Below are 26,502 nucleotides of genomic sequence, written 5' to 3'. Positions count from 1 at the left end.
CTTTCAGAGTGTGGAATGTGTTACTCCAGGCCTTTCTGGCTTTCATGACTTGGTTTGGGAAGTCTGGAGTGATTCTAATTGGTTTGCCTCTGAATATCACTTGGCCTTTTATTTTTGTTGACTTTAAGATTCTCTCTTTGGCTTCTACATTGGTCATTTTGACTATTATGTGGCATGTGAACCTTTTCTCGGATTATTTCCTGAACCTGTGTATCGACCTCATGCTCTATGTTTGGAAAATTTTCTGCTATTACTTCTTTGAAGAGATTGTTGGTCCCTTTGGTTTCACCTTCTTTTCCGATAACTCTCAGGTTAGCTCTCTTAAGGTAGGCCCATATTTCTTCAATGTCCAGTTCCTGTTGACGAATTGATTTTTTTCTATGTTATAAATTATGTGTTCATTTTTGGATCATCTTCTAGGAACAAGATTCTATTCTCCATGTGGTCTAATTGATTGTTCATAGTTTGAATTGATGCCTTAACTTCAATGATTGCATCCTTTATTTCTTTCAGACTCTGTCTAAATTCTTTTCTAAAATCCTGAATTATTTCTACAGTTATATTCCTGATTTGATCTTCTGGAAATCTCTGCATTTGTGTGTTACTAGGTTCTCTTATTGTGGAGTTGTGGGAGCTCATTGCTCTGTTGTTGTTTCTTTTTCCCATGATTTCAGAAATTTCTACCTGTTGCTTTTGGTAAATTTCTTTCAGTCTCTAGGTGTCAGCTGGTATATTCAAGGGCAAATTGTGATCAACAGTGAAGACTGAGTAAGGAGTGAAGAGAAGGAACAAATAGAAGAATAGGGTAAGGTCAGATAGGGTCAAATTGTATGAGTATATGAGTTTGTTAAAGTAGTATATACTAGTTTAGAGATAGTACCAATGTAGTAGGATTCTAGTAACCAATGTATAGTTTTTGGTATAGTGATAAGAATTGGATTCAATACCGGACTAGGGAGCAATGAAGAGAAAAGAGAGAGAGGAGAGAGTAGATTTGTACAAGGGAAGAAGCTTGGGAGAGGATTTGGTAGGAAGGTTAAAAAACAACAAAAACAAACAAAGCAAAACAAAAATCGTAAAAACCAAAGACCCACAAACCCCTTCCCCCCAAAAAAAAAGACAAAGAAAAAGAAAAAAAAAGCAATTAGGTGTACACACACACACAAAGAATGAAAAAACCCAAACAATTCCACCAATGAATTGATGTGACACTATAAACAAATTCAGCAGTCTCTTTCTCTATGTAGATATCGATTGCTATGGTCACCTTTCCCTTTGTGAGTCTGGTTCTCTGAGTCTTTTCAGTCTATGCAGATGGACGATATTAATGGGGTTGGAATTAATGTTGAGTGAAGGTCACCCTCCACACTTTCCACAGACTTGTTTCCTAGGTCTTTCCCTGCCTCTGTTGGCAGCATATGCCTCTACACAGCTAGGGCTGGGCTATTTTGACTTCTCCGTGTTCCTCACAATTGGAATGTCCGTGGTGCTCCTGCCAATCCTGCTCATTGGGTTTAGAGTTAAGCGTAAGATTCCCCCTACACTTTACACTGGTCTGAGCCTGAGTCAGTCTGGGCTTCTGATATGATCAACAGCAGATCCCTCTCCCACTTTCTCTGGGTTCTTCTCCAGTTTACCAGGACTTCACTTACTGTGCTCTGGATCTCTGGGGATTGTGGTTATCTCCACTGCCACCGCTCCTTCCCTGAGTTGTATCTCAAAGTCTCAGACCAAGGAATTTGTCACAGCTGCGCCAGACTCTGAGGTTGCTGGGCTGGGGGTTTTCCTTCAGGGAATCGCAATTAGGATATAGTAATTTCTGCCACCCCTATTCCTGCACTGCTTTGAACCAAAAGAACTCAGACCTGGAGAGTTTATCAAAGCTGGTTGAGTACATGTGGATGCAATGCCGGGATTTCTCCTGTAAGGGGCCACCATTTTGCTTACTATTGTAGTGGTGCTCCTCTGGCACTTTCGCAGGCGCTTTCGTGGGCTTGGTTAACTCACCGGCTTGCTGGCAATATGGCATCACTGCCACGCCCTCGGCATTAAGGCTGGTGTATCTCCCTTCTGGTTTGAGCTCCGCTCTGAATTCTTGGAGACGGTGATGGGGTTGGCCGCTGAAACTTTTAGCTCGTCTTTGCAATCAAAGAATTGCTGAATTACATCCACCTGGACTGCATCTGGTCGCTTCAGCTCCTTTCCTTATCATCCCTGGAGTCTGATTCTGTGAGTCACGGTGGCATTGGGCGGTCCCTGCCATGGCGGGCCACTTTCTTTTCTGCTTCTTAGGTTATTCCATTCTTCGTTTTTTCTGTCTCTTGTATTTATAACTTTTATTTCTCTATTGATTGTAGTTTCTGACTCTGTAAGGCGTTATTTTTGCCACTATGGAGATCAAGTGTCAGCAGTGTTGATTAAAGCTGCCTTTACTCAGTCGCCATTTTCCCCAGCTCTAAGACTTACTTTATAACAGAAAAAAATTTCATATGATTAATAATAGTTGATAATAGCCAGGCATGGTGGTGCAGGCTTGTGACGCCAGTGCTTAGGAGGCTGAGACAGGAGGATCACACAGGTTCGAAGCCATCCTCAGCTACTTAGTGAGGCTCTCGGCAACTTAGTGAGACCCTGTTTCCAAATAAAATATAAAATAGGTCTGGGAGTATAGCCCGGAGGTGGAAAGCCCCTGGGTTCCACCCCCCCCCCCCAGTGCCACACACACAAAAATAATAGTTGATATAGAAACTGAGTTTTGATGAGTTCCTAATAAGCTAGAGAGCACGTTAATATTGAGTATATTTAATAAAGCCTAAGGTGACATTAGTGGTAAGGAACCTTATTTTACACTTTTTAGAATGAAAATATACTAAAAATCCAATTATGACAGTGAATTAACAGTACTCTTGCTTGAGTTATGACATGGCTTCACTGATTCCTTCTCTGTTCCTAAGTATTTAATAAGTTCTCTTGGCTTTTAGTTACATTGCTTAATACATGAAGAACAATTCCCTTGCAAGTTTCATAGTAACAAAATACATATAATTACTTTTGGTATCTTTCTTCCTTAGTTTATATAGAGCATTTGGATATAGCTTTGAAAAATGTAAGAAACTGGAATTATTCCTATAAAGGTGAAAATACTTGCTTCGCTAATTTCAGAAAAATATCCCATGGCTTTGTTTCTATGCCTTTCTGGGTGCCTAGAAACTTTTCAATGCCAAGTTATAATTTAACATTTTTAAGTTATTTTAAACATCATTTAAACTCAACATATAGTTTGAACATGAACATAACACTTCTGAAATGACAAAAATATACACAGTGTTGGCCAAATTTATATATGTGTAAACAATAAAAACAAAATCATATTGTCACCAGACTAATTGCAATATAGGATGCTATCAGTTGTAAAAAAATAAATGCCTCAAAACTTTTAGCAATATAAAAGTTGTTGGAGAGGGGATGTAAATCTTAGAATGAAATAAGGTAAATCTTGATAGAGTTGGTGGTGGTGTTCACTAAAACTTGGAACTGTTGTTTACTTTAGTGATGCCCAAGATGGGAATGTTGATTTTGCTCCTTTTTTTTTAATGATCCCAAATTACTGAAAATGCATAATCTTTTTTCTTTAGCTTAAAACCAGAGATAGATATATCAGTAGCCTGAAAAAGAAATGCCAGAAAGAATCTGAACAAAACAAAGAAAAGCAGAGAAGAATTGAGACCTTGGAAAAGTATTTGGCTGATCTTCCAACTCTAGATGATGTTCAAAATCAGAGTCAACAGGTAATGTGAAGTAAAATGCTTGTCTTTTAAATGTCATGAAGGTATTTTTTAAATTATTTTTTTGTGGTACTGGGGGTGGAACCCAGAGGCTTTCTACCTCCAGGCTATACTCCCAGACCCATTTTATATTTTATTTGGCAACAGGGTCTCACTAAGTTGCTGAGAGCCTCACTAAGTAGCTGAGGCTGGCTTTGAACCTGCACAATCCTCCTGTCTCAGTGCTCCCAAGCGCAGGGATTACAAGCATGCACCACCACACCCAGCAAGGCATGTTATTTTTAACTTGATTCTTTAGAAATATGGCTAATATGCCGGGCTTATAATCCCAGCATTTGGGAGGCTGAGACAGGTGGATTGCGGTAGGCAGATAGCCTCAGCTACTTACTGAGGTTCTTTGCAATTCAAATGAAGAAAAAGAGACCCTGTTTCAAAATAAAAAAAATAAATAGGGCTGGAGGACTAGCTTGAGGTAGAATGCCCCTGGGTTCCATTTCCAGTACTGCAAAAATAAAAATAAATATGGCTAATATAAAATTAAATATGTGCTTAATTTCTCTTTTTAGGATTTAACTTGAAACAGAAACTTTGTTGATCTAAGCATGAATAGACCTCTCTTGTTTGTCAGTTCATATGTGGTCACTTTCCTAATTAACCTATGTGGTTAACTCACTTCCTGTTTGACTCTCTACTTAATGTTCTATACTTAATGAGTCTGATAACCCTGCCTCATATGTAACCATGATGCACCCCAGTTCTGGATTTCTGCAGTATTTTATGAGATGTATGACTCTTTAAGACCTTTTGTTATCTTTCTGGATATTTTATTTTGTTCATTCTTTGTAACCTTTGCATAAATTTTCCTTTTCCCAACACCTGTGATCTCTTTTTAACTTTCCTGACTCCTATTTTCCTTAACAATATTTCATTCTAAAGTCTCTCCACCAACTCTGGTTAAGTCTAACCTCCTGAAAACTTATTTATAAACTTATTAAATCTACTCTTTTTTCTCAAAGTTTTAATAACCAGGAATTCTCAATTTTGGCATTATTGACATTTTGGGGGCAGAAATATTTTTTCTTATGAAAGTCATCTCTGTGCATTAAAGGGTGCACATTCTAGCATCATTATTTCTAGACTCTACTTACTAGATAGATGCTAATAACACTTTTCCTTCCCCTCTCTGACAATCCAGAAATACTAACACATATTTACAATGTGTTTTTACCCTTGAGGTAAAATCATTCCCTGGTATGGTATCATCTCATGGTTTTAAATCTACATTGCTTTCTGACCTGCTCATGGAACCTCTTGTGGTCGTCAAGTTCCCTTGGTTTTACAACTTATTAACCAATGCAAAATAAGCAAGTAATGCTATATTGATAGCAGAATAATGACATTCCCAAATGATACCATACCTTACATCTGTTAGAATGGCGCCGTCAAGGGCCTTGAACTGATACTTGCACATACTTTTTATAGCAGCTTTTTTTTTTTTTTTTTTTTGGTGGTACTGGGGATGGAACCCTTTTAACTCCGGGCTATACTCCCAGACCTATTTTATATTTTTATTTGGAAACAGGGTCTCTTAAGCCAGTGAGGCTGGCTTTGAACCTGTGCAATCCTCCTATCTTCGCCTCCCAAGCACGGGGATTACAAGCGTGCGCTACCACACCCGGCTGTAACAGCATTTTTTACAATAATCAAAACATGGAACCAGTGAAGCGTCCATGGGTGGACAAATAAGCAAAAGATTGCATTATCATACTAGGGAATATTGTTCAACCTTAAAATAGAAGGAAATTCGGACACATACTACAACATGGACTAACCCAGAGGAATTTTTGCTAAGTGAAGTAAGCCAGTCACAAAAAGATAAATACTATATGATTCAACTTATATGGGGTGCAAGAGCAGTCAGATTTTTAGAAATAGAAAGTTATAAGTGTGGTTGGAGTGGATGGAGTGAATGGTGAATGGGGAGTTGCTTAATGGGGATAGAGCTTGAATTATGCAAGATGAGTTCTGGAAATTGGCTAAACAACAATAGAATGTATTTAACACTCCTCAACCATTAACTTAAGAAATGGGTAAGCTGGAGCTGGGGGTGATAGTGATCACTTTTAATCCCATTACTTCAAAGGGTGAAATAGGAGGATTGCAGGTTCAGGGACAACCTCAGCTACTTTGTGAGAATGTCAACAACCTAGTGAGATCCTGTTTCAAAACAAAATTTAAAAAATTTAAAAACAGCTGAGGGTAGAGCTTGGAGGTAGAATGCCCCTGAGTTTAGTTCCAAGTACCCCCAAAAATCTTGATGGAAATATTATATCATAAATGCCTGATCACAAAATAAAAAATAGATTGATAAAATTTCTCATTATGACTTTTAGTGATTTAAGACCCATTAAATCATTTAAGACCCATTAAATAAATTTAGACCCATTCTCTTCATTATCACTTTCTCCCTACTCTTTTCTATACAAAAGAGTGTTTTGTACTCTAGATGAAATGAAGAAAGTATGATTTTAGAATTTTAGGAATAATGTGTTAATAATTGAGAAAAATAGTAATATCTATTAAAGATATTTAACATTTTATGTATTATGAACTGTAAAATATTTTCCATAGCTGCAGGTTCTAGAAGAAAAAAATAAGAATTTGCAAGAGACTTTGAAAGATACAGAAAAAAAACTTGAAGAGATAAAAAAACAATGTCAAGATAAAGATGCACAGTTAATGTGCCAGAAAAAGAAAGAGAAGGAGTTAGTAACCTCTGTTCAAAGGTAAGAATATTCATATTTTTTATCAACCATTTCACCTAAAATATGTTAACTTATAATTATTTATTATTCTCCTTACAGATGGACTGTTAAGAATCAGAAGTATAATTTTATTGAAACAAACTGTTGTAGTTGTGATTTAACATGTCAACATCTAGCTAAGATTTTAGATGAGGATAATAAAAAATTAATAAAGGCTGGGTGTGGTGGCGCACGCTTGTAATTCCCACACTTGGGAGGCTGAGGCAGAAGGATTGCACAGGTTTGAAGCCAGCCTCAGCTACTTAGTGAGGCTCTCAGCAACTTAGTGAGACCCTATTTCCAAATAAAATATAAAATAGATCTGGGAGTATAGCCTGGAGGTAGAAAGGCTCTGGGTTCCATCCCTAATACCACCAAATAAAAAAATAAAAATAAAAAAGTTAACAAAAATACAATTGAAGACTGAATTAACACAAACTTTCATCTGTTGGTTTATTCAAAACTTAAGTATAAGTTCTAAATTTAAAAAGAGCCATCAAGCCGGGCGTGGTGGCTCATACTTTTAATTCTAGCATTTGGGATGCTGAGACTGGAGGATTATGTTCCTGGACAGCTTCATCTAGTTAGTGAGGTCCTTCGCAACTTAGTGAGACTCTGTTTCAAAATAAAGAATAAAAAATAGGGCAGGAGGTGTAGCTCAGAGAATGAATGCCTCTGCGCCCCATCCCCAGACCCCCACACACAAAAAAGGGCCATCAAAATACACTGTACTTCATAATAGGTTAATCCAATCTTCAGTATTCCAAAATTCATCTGAAAAATTACATTTTTATTCTACCTTCATTTTTGTCCTATTCTCTACTTTTATGCACTTTAATTTCCCTTTTTATAACTTTGCATCTTATTCTTTAGTCTCAAAATACTTTCATAATCTTTCTTTATTGCTAAGTGAAACTAATGTATCTATTCTTTTAAAACACTAAGACCAGAAACTTAATTCTGTGTTACAGAATTAGTAACATCTGAAAATAACTGAATATTTTTGTTCATTTTCTGCTTTTACACACTTATGTGATTTTATAATTTCTCTTTGATTTAGACTTTCTGTTTTATTAGGTTAGTTTTTTTGAAGAACACTTGAACCTCATATCCTTGGTTTGGAAAAATTTAATTGCATTTTAAATTTCAGTTTCCATTTTTAACTTATTACTCTGAAATGATAGATTTTTAAAAAACATTTCTCTTGCTTTATTACTTTTCAATACTATATGGCTGTGTTGTCACTTTGGGAGCAGATATGGAATCTCTGTTTTCTCAGCTCTATAATATTTCTTACATTTCAGAACTTCAGAGATATGTGGAACTATGAATTATTGCATTTATCTTCTTTTATAAGCTTATGAATTCTTAAAAGCTTTTAGAATTATAAATTATTTCTGAAAAGCTTTTTATTATAAATTAAAATGTATAGTAATATAATAGTAGGTTCTTCTTCTATCCAAAAACTACTTTTTGAAATGAGCATGCTAAGTAAACTGAACATGTATATATGAAAGTATTTTTGATTTTTTATTTATATCGTATTGCATTATGAAAATAATACATTTATTTGGCAAAGTAATCCAGACTTTAAGTTGAAATAAAATTCTGAAGTTTACTTTTTTGGGGGGAGGGGGGTCCTGGAAACCCTTCTACCTCCAGGCTACACTCCCAGACCTATTTTATATTTTTATTTGGAAACAGGAAACAGGGTCTCCTCAGCCAGCGAGGCTAGCTTTAAACCTGCATGATCCTCCTGTCTCTGCCTCCCAACCGTGGGGACCACAAGCTTGCACCACCATGCCCGGCTGAAGTGTACTTTTTAAAAATATGAAATAGATGTATTCTAACCAATACATACTAGCATCCTTATTATGTGAATAACCCAGTAAATCTAACTTTAATAGTTTCATATTAAACTACAAGGTGGTTTTTTGCATTCATTTATTTTAGGATTGGCAGAAATCTCAAGAGAAATGACCTTCATTTTTATTAAACTAACCAATACATTTAAAAAACTTCTGTTCAGAAGACAATTTGAAACACTACCCCAAATTTTATCTGCTTTGGTTCTTCAAGTTGCATGTTCATCTTATCATAGTTTTTTTTTTCCAGAATCAAACATTGTAGCAGCTTCAGATTTCTGCCTAAGTACCTTTATAAGTAAACTAGTATATTACATTTATATTATTTGAAATATTGCTTTTACAAATGCAAAACTGCATAAACAACATGCCTATCCATACCAGCAAAATAAAATACTCTGAGCCTCAGTGCTTTAACTGCCTTGGCTCCCTGGGCCTGGCAATCCTGCTTATGTAGGCCATACTACTCAAATATAGCTGTGAGTTAACATGAGGTGGATAAATCTACTAACCAACATTGAAAATGGGTTTTTAGTATTTCTGTTCTGCTACACTTTCAGGATTGAAAAAACTTATTTTTGAAAAACATATGAGGACTATTTGTTTTTATTTTTGAAAGGGAAAAGTGCTAAAAATATCACATTTATATTTATATGTTGATTGTAGATCAAACTTGTTGTTGTTTATACAGACAGTTGTAGAATGCTAATTGAATATCTTTTTTAGGATAAATGGAATCCTGTAGTTAAATTGGGAAACCTGGTTGGGCTGTTTTTAGAGACTAATTGGTGGCCATTTGGAAATAAATTTCCACAAAAGCATAGGTGCACTTAACTCAGACTTGAGGTCTAATAGTAACATTTATTTATGAATTGTTAAAAGGCTAATTTAAGGCTCTTTTTTAAAAACATCAAGCAAAGTCCCACGAAAAGGTTGAAACAGATAGGTGAGACTTACATGACAATAGGTATTTTGGTTTTTTGCCTTGAGCAGATTCCTTATCTGTGACTCTAGTTTCTGAACCCAGCCTGTAAAAATAATTTAGAGATGCTGAAGAGGAAGAAAGCATTTTTTTAAATTTTACCATAGCACCATACATTCTTCTTTCTTCATTACTAACTCTTTTTTTTATTTGAAAGACTAATATTTTAATGCATTTTGTTTGTCTTGAGATGTTATAAGCACATCAACGATAGTGTCTTGACACTGAAATGGGAAATAATATATTGTGAAATAGAAATTATTTTTCATGTACAAATTGAAAAAACATGATGACAACAGGTAACAACATAGTAGAAAGCAATGCACTACATTTCTTCTACATAAATCTCTGCTTCCATTATGTATAAAATGTATCTGAAGCCCTTATTATATCATCTATGGCTATCATTCTCTCCACAATCTACATATGGCATTATTTCTACTTTTGGAAGAGAGAGAGCACGTTGGGTAGTCACAACACTTGACAGAAGAAAAAATAGTGAAAACATCAAATTCCAGATAAATTTTTCTGCAAGTCTTAATGTGATGATAAGCTACAGTAGAGCTAGGCCTAGCTTTCTCATAGCTGTTTTGATTTGGGTCACTTTTGCTAAAGATATGATTTCTTTTAATGAGAGCATTATTATTCTTCCTTTCTTAAGGCTAACACTTCCCCCTTGCCCCTTTATCCTTTTATTTTTATTATGCCAAAGGGGCTTCCTTCTCTTGTTTACTCTTTGCCATGGGTAGCATGACAAACTGTTTGACCAGGTTGTAAACATAGTAGAGTGCTGCTCTTACTAATGTGAGTGAATGTGATTCTGCTGGCTTAGGCAGCAAAACTATCCTACAAGCAAAATTTTTCTGCATTTAGAATAAAAGGCAAAGCTATGTATCCATATTCTTAGTTCCCTGCAATAGTCATCTTAGTCAAGGAATTCTCTGCTCCTGTGGAAGAAGGAAAGAACAGGAAGTCAGATTATAGAGCTCGGATTTGGATAATGAAGGGGCCAACGGATGTCTCATACCAAACAACTCTGGTCTCACATTTGCCATTTCTGAAAAGATGATCAGCCTCTATCTAATTATGGACTTTTCTTATATAAAATACAGATTTACCTTCTGTGGGTCTTGATTATTTGTTGACTAAAATATTACAGATTATAAGGGACACATTTATGTTGAAGCCATCAGCCCATATCATGAAATAGAGCTTTTTTTTTCCTTCATGTAATTGTATCTTTCTATCACAGTTTGCAGCAGAAAGTAGAAAGGTGCCTTGAAGATGGGATCCGCCTTCCCATGTTAGATACAAAACAGCTTCAAAATGAAAATGACAACCTCAGAGAACAAAACGAGACTGCTAGTAAGGTCAGTGGATGCCTTTGATAGTAAACATGCAAGTACCATGTACACGTATGCAAAGACATATAATTTATAGCTATTTTATGTGATTATAATTTTTCTAATATACTTATAGCTTAAGAAATTTTGAGTTTGGATTTTTTATTTGGAAATAAGCTAGTAATTTAAGTAAATGTAAGTGATTTTATCTTAAATAAAGGCCAAAATGAACTCTATTTCTCTTTCTTAAACTATTCAAAATCTGTCAGAAAGTTAGTTTTATAAATTACATAGAGAAGAGTTTTATCAAGAACTATGGGAACACTTGCAGTTTTATAAACATATGATCCAAGTCATATTGCTATTTAAAGCATAGTTATGTGAATACTTTTATAAAATGAAAAAGACCCTTATAAAATAAATTTATAATTCCCTGAACTTTCCCTAGTTTCCTTGAAATACTGAGCTGGGTGTGGTGGCACACACTTGTAATTTCATCATTTGGGAGGCTGAGACTGGAGGATCGCGGTTCGTGGACTGCCTCAGCTATTTAATGAGGCGCACCGCAACTTAGTGAGACCCTGTTTCAAAATAAAGAATAAAAAATAGGGCAGGGGATGTAGCTCAGAGGTTGTTCCGTTCCCAGACCCGCGCGCGCGCGCGCAAAAAAAAAAAAAAAAAGCAATGGGGAAAAAATGAGATCATTCACATTGATTTATTTCTTGTGTTTTAGATAATAGACAGCCAACAAGATGAAATGAACAGAATGATATTAGAAATTCAGGTAAGGAATATTTTATACTGTGTGTGTGTGTGTGTGTGTGTGTGTGTGTGTGTGTGTGTGTGTGTGTGTGTTACTGGGGGTGAAATCCAGAGGCATTCATTCTACCTTTGAGCTATATCCCCAGCCCTATTTTTTATTCTTTATTTTGAAACAGGGTCTCACTGAGTTACAAAAGGCCTCACTAAGTAGCTAAGGCTGTCCACTAACCTCCTCTTTCAGCCTCTCAAATGCTGGGATTACAAGCGTGCGCCACCATGCCTGGCTTTAGTTTTTTATTTTTACTTGTTTTTTTTTACAGATGTGTGTACACATACGTGCACTTTATTTTTTATTGATGCATTGTAAGCATACATCTTGATGAAGTTCAGATACGTGTACACAGTACTTGTTGAGCCCTTCCCAGATTCCCACTCCACTTCCTCTCCCTCCCTGTCTTTCCTTCTGTGCTCAGCACAGTGATTGCATTTGATGAGTTTGTGTATGTGCATCATGTTCCTTGTCTTCTTTCCCCCTCTCGTCTCCCTCAGTTAGGTGTCCTCCTTCATTCCAGTAAGATTTCTTCTCCTTTGTCTGGAGTCCCTCCTTTGTCCCAGTTTCTCCTTAGTTTCCAAATATGAAGGAGAACATTTGACCTCTCACTTTTTTTGTGACTGAGTAATCTCACTTAGCATAATATTCTTTAGTTTCATCAATTTTCCTGAAAATGATATAAATTTTTTTTTATGGCTGAGTAGAATTTCATTTTGTATATATCCCATAATTTTGGTGGTACTGGGGTTCCTGGAAGACCTTCTACCTCCGGGCTACACTCCAAGACCTATTTTTTTTATACTTTTTTTTTAAATTTGGAAACAGGGTCTCTTAAGCCAGTGCAGCTGGCTTCAAACCTGCGCGATCCTCCTGTCTCCACCCCCCAAGTGCGGGGATTACAAGCGTGCGCCACCACGCCCGGCAAAGCATATATTTTTTAAAGCATATATTCCTAGGTGCCAATAGTGAACCTAATGAATTACTACCTCTGGGATGAGGTTTGAAATATATATTACTAACAAGTTCCCCAGGCAGTTCTTAAGTATAACCAAGCAGTAGTTCTAGTCATTGGGAAGCATTGTAGCCATTATAGTGTTCTTTGGGACATAAAGTAGGAACTAATAGGAAGATGAATTTAAATAAGAAAAAATTTAATTTCTGAGATACCTGGGAATGTTGTATAACACATTTATCAGATCTCACTTATAAACCAGAACATAGATTAGAAGCTAAAAGAAAAGGAATCCTGAAAGAATGTTTTTTCTTGATATTGTGCTAATTTTGTAGTAATAATCTTATTCAAATATAATTAATATATAATACTCTTCATATATTTAAAGTATACAGTCCAATTCAGTGTTTTAGCATGTTTCAGATACATAAAACCAAAACCACAATGATTTTAGAACATTATCACCTCAAAAAGAAACCCTGTGTCTTTATCTATCACTCCCTTACATTCCCATTCCTTTCCCAGCTATAGCAATCACTACACTACTTCTTGTCTATATATAGATTTGTCTATTCTGGACATTCTATATAAATGTGTATGTAGTCTTCTGTGGTTCTTTTTTAGACCATATCCAAGTGTTAAGCTTCACTAATTGTGTGCTGATACTTTGTTTTCAGCAATGCATTGTGGCATAAATAGCTTCACAGACTAATTCATTGCGTTTCCTTTGAAGAGCTAATTCCTTAAGTCAGTGTTTGAGATTGTCTTCTGACCTCAGGAGTTCTCTTCCCATATATCTGTTCCTTTCTGGGAAAGTAGCCAACTTAGAGTTTAGCAGAGAGCCATGAATCAAAAAGTAACCTGGCAATTGCCTACTGCCACAAACTCCAGTGTGTGTATATGGTGTGTGTGTGTGTGTGTGTGTGTGTGTGTGTGTGTGTGTGTGTGGTGTGCAGGGGTTGAACCCAAGGGCATTCTCTCTTAGAGCTACACCCTCAGCCCTATATTCTTTATTTTGAAACAGGGTTTCACTAAGTTTCGGAGGGCCTCACTAAGTAGCTGAGACTGTCTGTGAACCCCAATCTTCCTGTCTCAGCCTCCCAAATACTGGGATTACAAGCATGTGCCACCATGCCCAGCTAACTCCATTGTTTTGATAGTGTCTTTAAGCTTGAACTTCTCCATACATCGTTGCAGTTCCTTTATAGCTATATTTGTAACTGTTATGTGGCCTACTTCCCAGACAAAAATCTAAAGTCAGATCAGTAGGGGCAAGGGCAATGCTATTTTTCTGAGTGACACTCTCCCTCTCAGAGCTAGGCACTCAGTAGAAGAAGTGGAGGCAGAGACTTCATCTCTTCCCTTCCCCTCTCCCAGCCCCTCCCCCACAAGCTAAGGCCAGAGTAGTCAGGGCCCCAGTTTCTCAGTGGTGCCACACCTAATGTAAGGCTTTCATCATATGCAGCCATCTGTGTGGAAGAAAAAAAGAGCCCCCATGTTTTGGCTTCACTTGCCTGAATCTTAGCTTGACTGTAAATGTTGATGTCATAACTCTTCTGGAAAGATAGCTCTCTACCAGGAGCTGGGGAGAGCTGGAGCCCTGTGTTATTGACTATACCAGGTTGGAGTAGAATTGCTATCACAGGCTGTGAGAGGGGATAAGGATGAAGTGAGTTTGTTTAAATACATGTTTATTTTGCTGAATGCATTTAGGACCATTTCCAGAAACCTTAAATGTTTTCTTTAATAATATTCCTTTACTGGGGAATAGGTCTACACGGTTACTTACCCTATCATGCTGAAAGTAGAACTCTCAGATGGCTTTTAAAGTTATGGCATATTGCAAAATGATGGCAAACTTAAAGGAATTAGAGCTGTAGACTGCCTTAGATTCTTATAAATAGAAAACTTAAGGCTAGTGTTCATGATGTTTGCATATCCTTACTTATTTTAGTTTTTACAAATATTTGGAACATTCTCTCTACTCTCAGTGCAGAGGAATGAGGAAAAGGGATTGCATATTTCCCTCTACTTGAGCACACATAAGAAAGAGAGCCTCTGGAGCCAAGCACAGTGTTGCTGGGGTGTCAGTTGTGGTGGCCAAATAGCGGGTTACAGAAACCCTGCTTTCTTGGTGGTATTTGTTACCTCTAAACTTCAGCACTAATCTCACAAGATTAGGAAACATATTTTATACAAGAAAGATTAGCTTTAGAGAGATGAGCACAAGGTCACAGCTAAAGATCATAATTCATGTCTTTTTGACTAAAGAGTCTGTGCTCTTGGCACCACTCCTGGCTGCCTTTCAAGTAAAAAATTCCAAGGGAAAAGTAAAATGCACATGAAAAATGTTAGTATGATTCCTTCCTTGTAGAAACCTTAAGGAACAGATAATTTTAAATAAAGGTCCTTTTCCATAATAAGTTAAAATGGAGACTGTCAGAAAATATGGAAAGCACCTTACATTCAATTGCCTGAACGTAGAATTGGGAAATTTTTGTTTCCAATGTGAAATATATTTTTAATACATTTCCTACTGCATTATGGTGGTGGTAGTAGTTCCTTAAGTTCAAATAAAATGCCTAGTTGTTTCTTCTGATATATTTCAAGAGCTTTATAATGGACAATCTTTATCAAATTTGGCATTTGGCACAGTGCCTTGCACAAAAAAGATGCCAAATGAATGTATTGAATGATTGAACAATCTTCTACTAAAACAAAAACCAAATTAGGTATTGAATACTCTGTATTTTGTCATTGATTAATTAACTTAAATCATTCAATAATTGCTGAGATTGTACCATGGGTTCTAGGGAATAACTAGTGTCTAAAACAGGTGGGGAAAAAGCCTTTGGTCACAAGGAATTTCAAATACTGTGCTGAATTTGGAATAAGCCCTTTTGAAAACTTCACATATGGAATAAAGAATCAGTGTTTTTTGCATAAGTATTTCGTGGCAAGTAAGAGGTCATTGAGGCTTTTTGGTTATAAGCAACAGAACTAGCTAAAATTAGCCTTAGCAATAACAGTAGAATCTGCTGCCTTACGCTAGATAAAATACAGTATTACAGAAATGCAGAGATATTTGTGGAACTCATAGGAATGAGTTTAGTAGACTAGTATATACAAATTAGATACAACATCTTATTAGAAAAAACTTCTAAAATCTAGATTGATTTATTTTTATGGCATATTAATGATAGTTTATTTTGAAGACATACATTATTTTTAATAATAACATATCTTAAGGGGAATTTTTTTGGTAGAATTGTTTATTAGTGCTTATTGTGGTGTTCTTACTTGTGGCTTATTTATGTGTGTGTTCACCATTGCCTAATTTTTGTTTTCAATTTAAAATTATCACAGCAGGGCATAATGGTGCACGCTTATAATCCCAGCCTTTGGAAGCCTGAGACAGAAAAATCGTGGTTCACAGCCAGACTCAGCTATTTAGTGAGACCCTGTTACAAAATAAATAATAAAAAATAGGACTGGGGCATAACTCCAAGGTATAATGCCCCTGGGTTCAATCCCCAGTACCACAAAATAAAATAAAAATTTTCCCTGAATTCCCAATTTGTATATCTATTTGCCTATTCAATATTACCACTTGACATATCAGAAATAACATATGCAAACTGAATTTTTTTTATCCCAGCATCACCACAATATAAATTTTGCTACATCTTCCAGATTTCTCATTAGTGGCTAGTCTACCCTTCCACATACTTACTCTGGAGCTTAGACTTATTCTTAGCTTCTGTCTTACTTTGGATTTGTCAGCAAATTATATTACCTTCAAAATATATCTAGAACCTGGTCTTTTTCTACCCCTCCAGTGCCACCCTGATCTGAGCCATCTTGTTTCTCATCTCCATTATTTCTTCCTGCTTTAACCCTTGCCCACCCAACAGGCTGTTCTCATCTGCCTGAGTGGTCATTAACAAAAATATCAGGTTATATCATGTCTCTGCTAGAGAACAATTAAAATTTTTAACTTATTAAATAGTGGGATTCATTGCCCAGAACTCTTAATGGTTCCTTAGTTTTTCCAGAGTAAAAATCTAAGCTCTTACACTATTCTTATGCTGTCTTCCTCTCTTACTGTTTTCTACTTTTCATAGCAACTTGGTTCTCTTTCTGTCTGAACATGGAAGGCACCATCTGTCCCAGAGCCTTTGCATTAACAGAATCACTCACTCTAGATATCTGAAGGACATAGTCTCTCGCTTCCTTTGAACTATTGCTTAAATATCACCTTTTCCATGAATGCTTGTTCTCCCCTCTTATGATTTCAGTGTCCTTTCCCTTGCCATGCTGTTTGTTCTATAAAGCAGTAATCAAATTTTAGAATACAGAGCTATGCAACTAATATATTTATTTACTTTGGTCTTTTTCTTTCTAGTAAAATATCACCCAGTACTCAGAATAGTGTTTGCATGAATGATTGCAAGAAGGAATGTATTTGTGTAATGCATATGTGTGTGTGTGTGTATGTGTGTGTGTGCGCACACATGCACACACACTCTTGTGCATGCATGTGCAAGAGTATGTGTATTTGTATATGCATTAGAATAGCTAACAAAAGCCTTTTTTTTTTCAAATTATAGCCAGAAAGCTTAGATCTTCAGTTAGGTAAATAAATATTATACACCATTCAATCAAATGAAGCAATGAAGAAATTTCAGTATTGGAAAACATAGGTGCATATTCAGAGAGCCCTTTCTGACTGTTCTCTGAGATGCATTTTTGCAGCATATAAAACATATTTTCCCTTGTAACGAAATACACTTGTTACAGGGTTTGATTTATTTTTTCAAACTTTTGAGTTACTAAATATATTTTCAGAGTTTAACAAGTGAAATGTAAAAGCAGTACCTTTGTATATCTGTTATAAGAAGATTGCTTTATATTTAGTCTTATTTCAATACACAGAGAAAGGTATCTTCTCTTATTTCATCCAGAGATAATGTAAGGAGAAAAGGGGGAAAAACATAAAAATCTTCAACATGGTTTGTGTCTTTTAGTTGATCAGTATTTTCAGAGTTGGGAATTAACAGATCTGGGAAAAAGATATTCTTCCATTCATGTGTTTATTGATTTCATGGTCTAACAAAAAAAATTGATAGAAACACCTTGGATTTGCTAGTAACTACAGAATTTATAGTGTGTTTTTCTTTGGTGGGTATATAGTTAAAAAAATCAGACTGGTCACCTGAAATGACCTAGTACTCTTAAAATTTTCGATATGCTGTTTTGGTGTTAGGATTTTCTTATAATAGTATCATGTCTAGATAATTTATAACTTTAGTGTGGAGTAAGAAAAAGATTACCTTATTGAAGTCCCTCAATAGACCTTTAGCTTGAGGTCAACTTTATGTTTACCAAGCAGTGAACATAAAGCAGACATAGAGAAAGGAAGTTCAGCTATGTTTCAAATGATAGAAGATAGACCTTATTATCTTACTATTTTGCTTTTTATTGACCATAATAAAATGTTTTTAAAAGTGTAGATTTGTTGCACTCCCAAATTGATAGAAAAATCAATAAGAATTATTTGTAATAGAGTATTAAATAGCAACTTAGATTTAACATGATTTACACTGATGAAAAGTTTTCTTTGCAGAGTTTTTGTTTCTGGTTTTCCTCCTTTTCTTTGGAGCCATCTACTCTATAAATAATAGTGGTTGTTTAAAAAAAAGTAAAGGCTTCATCTTCTAGGAACTGGGAAGGAAAAAAAGATATAAAGTATTCAAGCCAACATCTCTGGTTATCTATATACATGTTATCATACTTTGCTTTACAATTGTGTTGTTGTAGTCTATGCAGGGGAAACTTTCTAAAGAGAAATTGACCACACAAAAGATGACTGAAGAGCTGGAAAGGAAAGAAAGAAACCTGCAGAGATTAACAAAAGCACTGCTTGAAGTGAGTAGAAGAAATTCAAATTTCTTTGGAAGGATAATTCACTACCTATTTAAGTTTTACACCAATGCTCAATTTGATTTTGTATGTATTAATTACTAGAATATTTTCAAGTTGGAGATTTGACTTTGAGTGCCAGTTACTTAAATTCATTAGGTTTCTTATGAAAACTATACTGAAAAGGCAAACCTTCATTTTTCTTATGTCTTAGAATACAATCTTACAGTCTTAACTATATCAAAGTTAAATACTCTTTGGGCTTTAGGTTCCAAAAAATGAGGAAATAAGGCATAAAGGAATATGAACAAACTTGCTGAAAATTGTTAAGGAAGATACAGTGTTAGCAGTTCATCATTAGAAGAGATCATGCCGGGCGTGGTGGCGCACGCTTGTAATCCCCGCACTTGGGAGGCAGAGACAGGAGGATCGCGCAGGTTCGAAGCCAGCCGTGCGCGCTGGCTTAGGAGACCCTGTTTCCAAATAAAAATGTAAAAATAGGTCTGGGAGTGTAGCCCGGATGTAGAAGGGCTTCCAGGAACCCCAGTACCACCAAAAAAATAAAAAATATATATAAAAAAGAAGAGATCATACTTTCTCTTTTAAATATAAAATGAAGTACTTGATCTGTATTTAAGGACATGCTGTACAAAAATACATATTTTAACTGTTATTATATTTATCTCCTAAATACTTAAGTATGCATCTCCAAAAGTTAAGGACATATTCTTCTATAATCATGGTATTATTATCACGTTCAACAAGCACAGTTACTCCTTGATATAAACTTGATAGTATTTAGTCTATATTCCAATTTGCCATATTCATTAACTATTTTCTATTAGTGGCTATTTTGAAAACAGTATTCAGTCAAGGACTATACTTTGCATTTCACTTCATTGTCTTAGGACCCGTAGACCCCTCTCCTTTCCTGTGTTATTTATACTAGAAATTCATTTGTCTAATAGATTTGTTGATTGTCACATTTCTAGATGGGTCTAATTGTTTTCCTCATGCGTGTCATTTATCATTACCACCTTGTATTTCTTATAGGCTAGGTGTTAGAACTAAAGATACCACAAAGTTCATGTCAAATATTTTTTTGGTTTGAGTACTTTGTAAGAAAGTTCACATCATCAGGTTATGTAATGTTTGATTATCTCATTGTAAGCGACATAAAAGTACTGAAATCTCTGGTTTAAGATGGTGACAGCCTGACTTTTCCATGGTAAATGTTCAGCTCTGGGAAACAGCAAGTGATCTTTGGGCTATGTCAGTGTACCATTTGTCAGTGCCCTCCCCTGGCAAATGAAGTAACATTCACCAAGGATCATTGCCTAAAAAGAGAATCCCAAATTTAATTTCCTTCTGCCCCTTTTCAGACAAAGAATTATTCATTACCTTCCCCCCCATATCTACCATTTTTATGTGAAGAAACAGAAAGATACAGTAAAAAATTGCCTTTGTTTTGTGTATCCTATTTCACCCCTTCCCCCCAAAAAAGGACAGTCTTGCCTACTTTGGGAACCTGTTGCCTAAATCACCAGATGACTGAAAAATGATATTTTTTTTACAATCATATAATTTCTTTTTTATTGGCTGACATTCATTTGTTTTTTTAAAAACAAACTTTTCCCTTTTCCTCACTCCTTCAGGCTATTTGGTTATTCTGAAATATAGTTACAACTGGAAAGTTAATTAAACTTATTATTTTAGTGTGGTTTGGGGGATTGAATCCAGGGCTTACCCATGGTAGACATGTACTCTACCACAGAGCTACATCTCAGCCCCTTAAACTTACCTTTAATTAGTAATTTTCAGGATGAGAAGGTAATAATTTTAGAGGTAATAGTAACTAACATTTTCTGAGTGGAGTAAAGTTCATATTGATGCTTCCAATTCAAATTTAACAATTTACAGTTGTTTTTCTCCTTCTTTGATTTTATATTTGTATTTCTTTGTCTATTAAGCCAATATTTTTTTTTTTGTTTCTACCAACATTAACATATATGCCTTTTGAGGGGGTTGCTGAGGATGGAATCCAGGGCATTATTCATTTGAGCTATCCCCAGCCCATATATCATTTTTAAATTTTGAAATAAGGTCTCACTAAATTGTGTAGAACCTCACTAAGTTGCTGAGGCTGGGCATGAACCTGCAATCCTCCTGTCTCCGCATCTGAAGCTTACAAGCCTGTTCCACCACACCAAGTCAACATTAAGATATATGCCTTTTTTTAAATTTAAAAAATAGTTTCAAAGTAACTTAATCATTATTGTTAGTAATAGTAAAACTACAGAATGGGGCTTAAAGTTTTCTTTTTGTCACTGGAATAAATATTATTGTAAAAAAGTACATACATAACCAAGATGCTCATTATGTGAGAAAGCTCTAGAAACTGGGACCATTTGTATTTGTCTTTTCTTTTTTTCTTTTTCTCTTGTCTTTACCCAAGGATATTATATGGTACTGAAGAACTTTTGTATTAAGTAAATTAATATTTTTCTTTTCTCGCACTGTGTATATGCAGTCAAATTTAGTCAAGGGTGTACATAACATGACATTTGATAATAGACTAGGGGAAAAATGTTAAACCTGTATAGCTTTTAAGTACCTTTCCTCTAACAACTGATTTTTTCTTAATTTATTGCAGAACCAAAGACAAACAGAAGAGACATGCTCTTTATCGGATCAGGGCCAGGAAGCAGACCAGTCTAGGCAGCAGGCAGTTCTTAACAAACGGCCATTATTTGATTTGACTGTGATTGATCAACTGTTCAAGGAAATGTCCTATTGTTTGTTTGACCTGAAAGCATTATGTAGTATTCTTAATCAGCGAGCTCAGGGCAAGGAGCCTAATCTTTCATTATTACTGGGAATCAGATGTAAGTGGTTGATGACTTGTCCTAATTTTATTGCTTCACAATTAATAACCTGTCTTCATGGGTCAAGAACTTCTGCTTTTTCCCTGTTTGTTTTCGTGGGTTTTTTTCCCTACTTGGATTCATAAGTCTCTGAAGTAAGTTACCTGTTCTGCATTATTAGAACTGACCTCATTATGTAACTTTCAGGAGTGAGTAGGGATCAGAGTTGATAGAATGTCTGGAGATGTTTTTTTTAGATGCCAGGAGTGGCTTTCTGATTGCTCTTCTGAAAGGAATGATTCTCCCTGTTTGCTTTCATATGGTATTTGTAGATTAACCAGTATTCACTGATAAGATATTTGCTTCTCTATGCTGTCTGTATTATATGACAGTTCTTAACTTGAGTGTCAGTGGTTTAGAATGCACCAGTTTTCCCAGCCTACAGACCTGATGCCCTTGTCTTGCATACCTGTTAGCTTTGCCCTTTTCCATGTGTCACCCATCCACCCTCAGCTCAATTCTGTCTTCCTCTAGACATAATTGTGAAAACTGCCATAAAAATAGCCTAGGGAGCCTTCCCTTCTGGGCTACTTTTGCAGGAATGCTTATTTCTGCAAAGATAGCATTATCTATGGGTCCAAGTTAGTAGAAAATTGATATGTTGGTTTATTTTTAATAGACAAGAAATAGATTTCAGTAAAAAGAACAGAATAAAACCACAAAATTAGGATTATGAATGAACAAGTTATATTAAGTAATTAAGTACTGCCTTGTAGTTTGTTCAATATGTGACTGGAGAGAGGACTAGTTTCATCGAAAATATTTTATTATTTTGCCTCATAATAGTTATTCTGGCAAACCAAATAGCACTTTTAATCAAGTATATCCCTTGTTAAATGAACATGTACCTGTACTCAGCAATGTCAGTACAGTTTTCCCTTATACTAGTGTGAGTATGTATAAAAAACTTAATGTTTAAGTATATTCACACATTCAGTAAACACTAGATACCTTCAGTGGTCCAGGCAATTAGCTGAGTGCTGGTATGCAGACGATTGAACACAGCCCTCACATACACATTTACCAAATCTCAGAGTGTTGTGATACATGCTAAACCATAGCATGTGGACAAAGAGCAGGCGAACAAAGGAAACACAAGTCAGTGTACACGGCAGGCCTGCGAGTGTGCAATGGAGTAGCTTGTTTATGATATGGATCTTTTAGAGGAGGAGAAGGAGAAGGATGCTAGGTAAACAGGGTGATTTGGTTAAAAATAATCTCTTGGTCTGAGAGACCCCCTCTGTAATCCCCACGCTTGGAAAACGGAGACAGGAGGATTGTGCAGGTTCAAAGCCAGTCTCGCTGGCTTAAGAGACCCTGTTTCTAAATTAAAAAAAAAAAAATATATATATATATATATATATATATATATATATATATATATATATATATATATATATATATATATCTGTCTGGGCGTGTCGCTCAGATAGAAGGGCTTCAGGAACTCAGTACCACCAAAAAAATAAAAAAAATTATAATCTCTTGGGAGCAAGAGCGTCTGCAAAAAACCCCTCATTTTCCCCCACCATTTTAGAGCTGGTTACCTATCCAATTATTTTATAGTCTTCTACATTTTTACAGTAGCATTTGTAACTTTTTCATTAATAATAGAGTAATTAGCCAGGCATGGTGGCACACTCTTTTAATACCAGCATTTGGGAGGCTGAGATTGGAGGATCATGTTTCGCAGCCAGCCTCAGCTACTTAGTGAGGCCCTCTGAAACTCAGTGAGACAAAATAAAGAATAAAAAATTGGGCAGGAGGTGTAGCTCAGAGGTCAAATGCCTCTGGGTTCCATCCCTAGACCTGCCCCCCCCCAAAAAAAAATGGAGTAATTAGAGTGATCCTAGTAGGAATAAAAGGGAGATTCAAGAATCTGACCATCTTCTTACTCTTTCCCCATATATACTCCTTCCAGTCTTTAAAGTTCAAACCTGAAATTCTTACCTTATGATATTTGGCATTGTGAATGTTGCCAGCCAGCTAACTTGTCAAAAAGCAATGATCTCTTTTGAATCCTTATCCCATGACTACTTTGGTTATCTGTTGCCACTGCACCCAACCTTCTTTAGGATGCTTTACTGTCTTGGCTTTCACGCCTTCTCCAGGTTCCGATTCTGCTTTATGACTGTGCAATCTCAGTCTTCCATGGACTTCTGTGCCAATTGCTTACTGGGATCCCCAGGAACCTTTTGCTGTTAGCTTTTTGTTTGTTTCTCTATTAAAAAATCTCTCTGAATCAAATATTATCAATGTCTTATTGTTTTCTACTTTTCATCTATACAGACATTTATCTCTTACCCTTCCTAGATTGTTTCTTCTGGGCTTCTTACAGCTCACCTGTATGTGTATGTTAACTGGCTATGTGGGAGGCATCACAGACTCAACATGACTAAAACAACACACTTCTCATCCCTACCTACACCTGCTCCTCACAGGAGTGAGAGGCAGTACCATCCACCTGGCACCAGCCTGGATGTTACATTCCACCCTGCTTTCTCCTCCATCTTCAGCTGGTGCCCGGGCTCTAACCCTCACCCAAACTGATGATGACTGAGCTCTGTCTGATCATCCATCCCCTCATTATGTCTAACATTTATTCTTGTGTCTCTGTTGTGTTGTCTTAATTCAAGGTTTTGTAGCCCTCCACCTGAGTTATTACATCTCATTCGCCCTCCTTCAAACCCATTTTTCACATTTTTGCCAGAGTGATCTATTTTCTACTTCATGAGTCTGTTTTCCTCATACTTACACTCCCCTGTGATAGAGATAGATATCTCCTACCTACCTCTATAGACTTATTCTACCAGTTTAGAGCAGATATTAAATTTTCTTGCCATTTCACAATTCTATCAAATATTTAGTTTTCCGTCACTATAAATAGCTTTTGTTCATTCTGTTTTCTTGGTCAACCCAATGAACAAGTACCTATCACCTCTTCAGTTAGCTTAGTATTTCCTTTCTCTTGTACTTTCAACAAATTAGCAGAGCTACTGAAGGTATAAGCAAATGTTTGTTTCAGAAGTACTGTATGAATATATGCCATTTTCAACACCATCCACATTATGATGTGAGACTATAGTGCACCAATAAAATATATATATATTTTTGTTTTATATATATTGTTTTATATATATAATCAAAAAATAAATAAATGTGCATATGTCTATCTACATCTACATAAATGTGAGACTACAATGCACCAATAAAAGCATATTAAGAAAAAGAACCACTGGCTACGTTTGCTTTTATGTTGTAACATGGCATAACGAAGAACCAGATTTAATAATTCAAAGCTTGCTGACTCATGGCTTTACCCCATAGTTGTTCAGACATCAGGCAGTTAGCCATCAACTAGACTGAGTTGTTTGGGATTCGGAGATCTTAGCACTCTCTCCTATATTTTAAAAACTAATATTTGCATGCCAATAAAAACCCAATTTGCAACCGTAAAAATTTAAGGCACTCTCTCACTATGCAAATTATTTCAGATATTATCTAATGGGAAGAATTGAGTTCTCTAGTTGAGCCTGAAAAGAGACATTAAATATGTCCTTTTTCACTTTTAGACTATTGTCATTCATTAAACATACTGAATTTGTTTACTGTATGAGTTCAATGCATTTTAATTAAAATTTTTAAGGGACCAAGTAAATAAGATTTGTTTAATATAAGTCATACAACTTTAAATATGAATTTCACCTGGTATTCAGTATATAGCATTATATATTCATGATGATTAAGGTAAAAAATCTGAAATGTCTTTGTTCAAAAAAAAGAGAAAGAGTAAGTTATTCTCTCCCTGTTTTATTTACACAGCAATGAACTGTTCGGCTGAAGACACTGAAAATGACCACAGCCCAGAAACGCTCTCTAAAAAACTGTCAGATGTATGCCAGTTGCGAAGGGACATTGATGAATTAAGGACTACAATATCAGACCGCTATGCTCAGGACATGGGAGACAACTGTATAACCCAGTGATTAGGCGTTGGTCCCACAGCAATAATGACCCACTGTTAAATGCTGCTGTGTTACAGTCATCTAGATTTCTTTTTAGGAGTTATAATGGAAAGTTGCAAGTGACATATAACTTGCACATAGGTATTTCTTTTTTTGTGCATTCATTTTGTTGAGGGGTAAGGGAATGAGTGTTTATTTTGAAGAGGCTTATCTAATCAGGCAAAAAAAAAATCAAATTACCATTTTAAAAAATGTGATAAGGTCTACAAGAAAAAAACAAATGTATATTTTCAAACTACTGATTGTAGGACCAAGCTGTGAACAGTACCCTTCAGATAAAGGGATAGGATTTTGTTTACTTCTTTATTTTTTTGTGTTTGGGTAACCGTGTGTGTGTGTGTGTGTGTGTGTGTGTGTGTGTGTGTGTGTGTGTGATTATCAGTGCTTTTATTCACAAAATTATAAGGATTTCAAGGGTCAAAGCAAAGCTTCTGAGGAAGACATACACTGTTCATTCTTTCATATAGAAGCTTGTGTTGGGGTGTTTGCAAGGGCTGGCAGAGTAAGAGTTTCAGCAGCAGGCACTTGTTCTCATAGAAGTACTGCAGGCAGACTCACTTAGGATTTGAACAGTCACCGTTCTAAGATGAATTGTGGAGCTAGGTTGACATTGGTAGTGTAGGCAGACCAGCTGATGCTCCAGAGTGATGTGGATTAGACGGAGGAAGTTCTGACTTGATGATCTTTTTTATCAGCATTGTAATTTATACATTACAGGAAAGTTTAACATAATTTGAGCTAATGTTAATATGTCCCTCACTATTTACAATTTTTATTTATGTGTTATATATATGTAAATCTAAACAAGCCATATATAATTAATGCAAACCTTCCAAGGCCTCAGATTATTATTGTAAAAGGAAGATTGACAGACCCTGGAAAAATAGCTTACTTACCCAAATCTCAACGTTTACAATTTAAAATTTTGTACCTGTTTTAATGTTGAAACTACTTTAAGAGAAAGTCAAGTCATATTTTTTATATCTGAACTAACACTAGAGCAAAACAAAACAAAAACCTAGATATTTTAATTGCTTTTGTTAGATAAACATTAAGAATTGGATTTTTTGCAGAATGTGAACTTGG

General features: G+C 35.7%; 1 protein-coding gene across 2 annotated transcripts in view; it reads left to right on the top strand.

The window, feature by feature from the left end:
* CEP85L (centrosomal protein 85L) overlaps nt 1-25,377 on the top strand; it is a gene marked incomplete at both ends in the record, with an annotated part of 152,570 nt that extends 127,193 nt beyond the window's left edge. For both annotated transcript variants that reach the window (XM_080700794.1, XM_080700795.1), the window contains 7 exons: nt 3,636-3,788; nt 6,417-6,571; nt 10,689-10,806; nt 11,513-11,563; nt 18,366-18,473; nt 21,121-21,352; nt 25,214-25,377. In XM_080700794.1, coding sequence (XP_080556920.1) covers nt 3,636-3,788; nt 6,417-6,571; nt 10,689-10,806; nt 11,513-11,563; nt 18,366-18,473; nt 21,121-21,352; nt 25,214-25,377 — 981 coding nt within the window. The remainder of the gene's footprint in view (nt 1-3,635; nt 3,789-6,416; nt 6,572-10,688; nt 10,807-11,512; nt 11,564-18,365; nt 18,474-21,120; nt 21,353-25,213) is intronic.
* Between the last annotated feature and the right edge of the window lie 1,125 nt (nt 25,378-26,502).

The sequence above is a fragment of the Muscardinus avellanarius genome, assembly GCF_963383645.1.
Source record: "Muscardinus avellanarius genome assembly, chromosome: 8".
NCBI lineage: Eukaryota > Metazoa > Chordata > Mammalia > Rodentia > Gliridae > Muscardinus > Muscardinus avellanarius.
The sequence above is the reverse complement of the archived record's forward strand: the minus strand, read 5'-3'. Positions and strand labels throughout refer to the sequence as shown.